This window comes from Geospiza fortis, unplaced genomic scaffold (assembly GCF_000277835.1).
Source record: "Geospiza fortis unplaced genomic scaffold, GeoFor_1.0 scaffold174, whole genome shotgun sequence".
Lineage (NCBI taxonomy): Eukaryota > Metazoa > Chordata > Aves > Passeriformes > Thraupidae > Geospiza > Geospiza fortis.
Genome location: NW_005054480.1, coordinates 825,427 through 827,583, shown reverse-complemented (window position 1 = coordinate 827,583; position 2,157 = coordinate 825,427). Strand labels below are relative to the sequence as shown.

Here is a 2,157-nt window from a genome sequence, read left to right as displayed (position 1 = left end):
TTCATTTTGGAAGCAGTCTTTCCAGAAGGCAAGCGGATGTTGTCTTTCAGCCTATTGTAAAGCTAGACAGAATTATGTCCCTTCTGAGCACCCCAGTGGGGAAAGCTACTGAAAGACTCTCAAAGCATCCTCAAGCGCTCCAGTTGGGAACATGAGGCTGGAGCTGCCAGCCAGCTCCCTGATAGGGAAAAGTCAGTTCTCCAAACTGGGAGCATCCTCAAGGTCCCAAATTGTCATCCATCAACATCACCCTTGTCAAATAGCAGTCAACAGCAAGTTAGGCAAGGATGCTTTGGATGCTGAAAATAAAACAGGAAATGTCCTAAATTTTGGCCTAAATTGGATGTTGAATATTCTAAAACAGGATTTTAAGAATGCTAGCTCCAAACTACCAAAACTCTGCCTTTGTAATGGCCAAAAAAAGTAAGGAAAATGGAGCACTTGGTTCCCATTAGCTGCAGTCACAGCTTGCTGGTTTAATAACACAGCTTTCCAAAAGGAACAAGCCCTAAATTAAGCCTTCAGAGACAGGCCAAAAAGGACAGATATCCAAATATTTTCAAGTTCATTGGCTATTACCTCTCATTTGCATTATTAATAAGATAACATTATTGCTGCCTACTGCAAGCAATTCCCTTGTATTTAGAAACAGTGACATCTGACAAAGGGGAAACAGCAAACTGCCTTTTGCCATAACCACTCACAAATTTGGAGGTGCCACTGATTGATACTGCCACAGTACCAATATGCACACACTTTTTGAACCACAAGCTAGGAATTACAGAGGGTTGTTGTCATACCTGCAAAACCATAGAAGGTTGAGCTGCCCAGCACCCACAGATTGAGGAGTCACTGCTTTTATTCTGCCACGTGTCAGAATTGGGAGTGATGGTCAGCCCAAACTCCTGCCACATTCAAGTGAAGTGATCCTGCCTGCTGGGTGTCCCAAAGTGTCCACCCCCAAAATAAATTCCCTTTTGGCAAGAGGGGGAGGATTTCATGCCCTCAGGTACATTGTAAGCTCAGGTATGAATGAACGTTTACATCCTCATCTACAGCAGAGAAAGGGTTTTGCCTTTGCAAAGGATAATGTGAGACAGTCTACCAGCCCACAAAGAGCAAAACTGGGACAATAACTGATTTTACAGCATGGGATAGCTGAATTAAAAAAAAAAAAAAAAAAACACCACAAGAAAAATCTGTATCATTGCAAGAATCCTAATTTTTGATTTGACCTCTTAAAGACTTCAAGTTTTCTGGGTCAGGAGACATTAGAAGAGAGCAAATGCATTAGAATCAAAGGGAATTTATTAAAATGAAGTTGTTCCAAACTGGAAAACACAAAAATGTCTTGCTTTGAGAAAGTCTCAGACAACACTTAGCTGTCAAAAACACTTCCCTCAACTGAAATAATTCAATAAAAAATATGAGCACCTGTAAAAATATCTTCCAGTGCTGCTGCATCTGTGTTCATTTTTGCTTAAGAAAACAGTTTTATACAAACCCAGGAAGGCTCCTGCTTTAGTGCAGCCCCTCTGGTGATTATGACTTACAATTTTTTGACCCAGTGACCCCTAAAAATTTTCCAGTGGAAGTGTGAGTAGTATACGTGGGTTAATTATCAATTTGCTTTTGTTTTTCATTTTCTACAAAATCTTTAGAATGAACTCAGGGCTCTCTCAGGAGCTGGAAAGCAAAGGTCAAAACCTCTTCTCCTGGACTTCCATCAGTATCAACTGTGTCCTGCACCATGTGGCACCAGAGGCAGCTGCTGCGGGCAGCTCTGCCACCCTTACCTTGCTCCAGTGACATCCACACCAACCATCAGCTGCCCGTTCAGAGAAAGGATCTCGTCTTTCAGGCGCACTCTCCCGCACTTCCCGGCCGGGCTGTTCTTCTTCAAGTCTGTCACCCAGATGCACCCGACGTCGAGCACAGGCCCCTTATGCGCCTTCCTCTTCCTTCCTCCCCGACGCTTCTCCCCATAGTCCCCCAGGGCAGGGATATTCCCAAAGCTCAAGCCCAGGACTTCATTTTTCCGCATCTCTTGGGCCAGGTACATGGTGCAGATCTCCGTATCCAAAGTCCCACAGCTCCCTGGCTGCAGGTTGCTCTCGTCCACGGAGAAGTTGAGCTGGATGTACTCGCTCAGCTTCT

At 44.2% G+C, this 2,157-nt stretch overlaps 1 protein-coding gene across 1 annotated transcript in view; it reads right to left on the bottom strand.

The window, feature by feature from the left end:
* The window catches only part of PDZD2 (PDZ domain containing 2), a 136,920-nt gene extending 134,843 nt beyond the window's left edge, over positions 1-2,077 (bottom strand). Inside the window, 1 exon segment of the mRNA XM_031063074.1 lies at positions 1,797-2,077. Coding sequence (XP_030918934.1) covers positions 1,797-2,062 — 266 coding nt within the window. The 5' untranslated portion in view covers positions 2,063-2,077.
* Between the last annotated feature and the right edge of the window lie 80 nt (positions 2,078-2,157).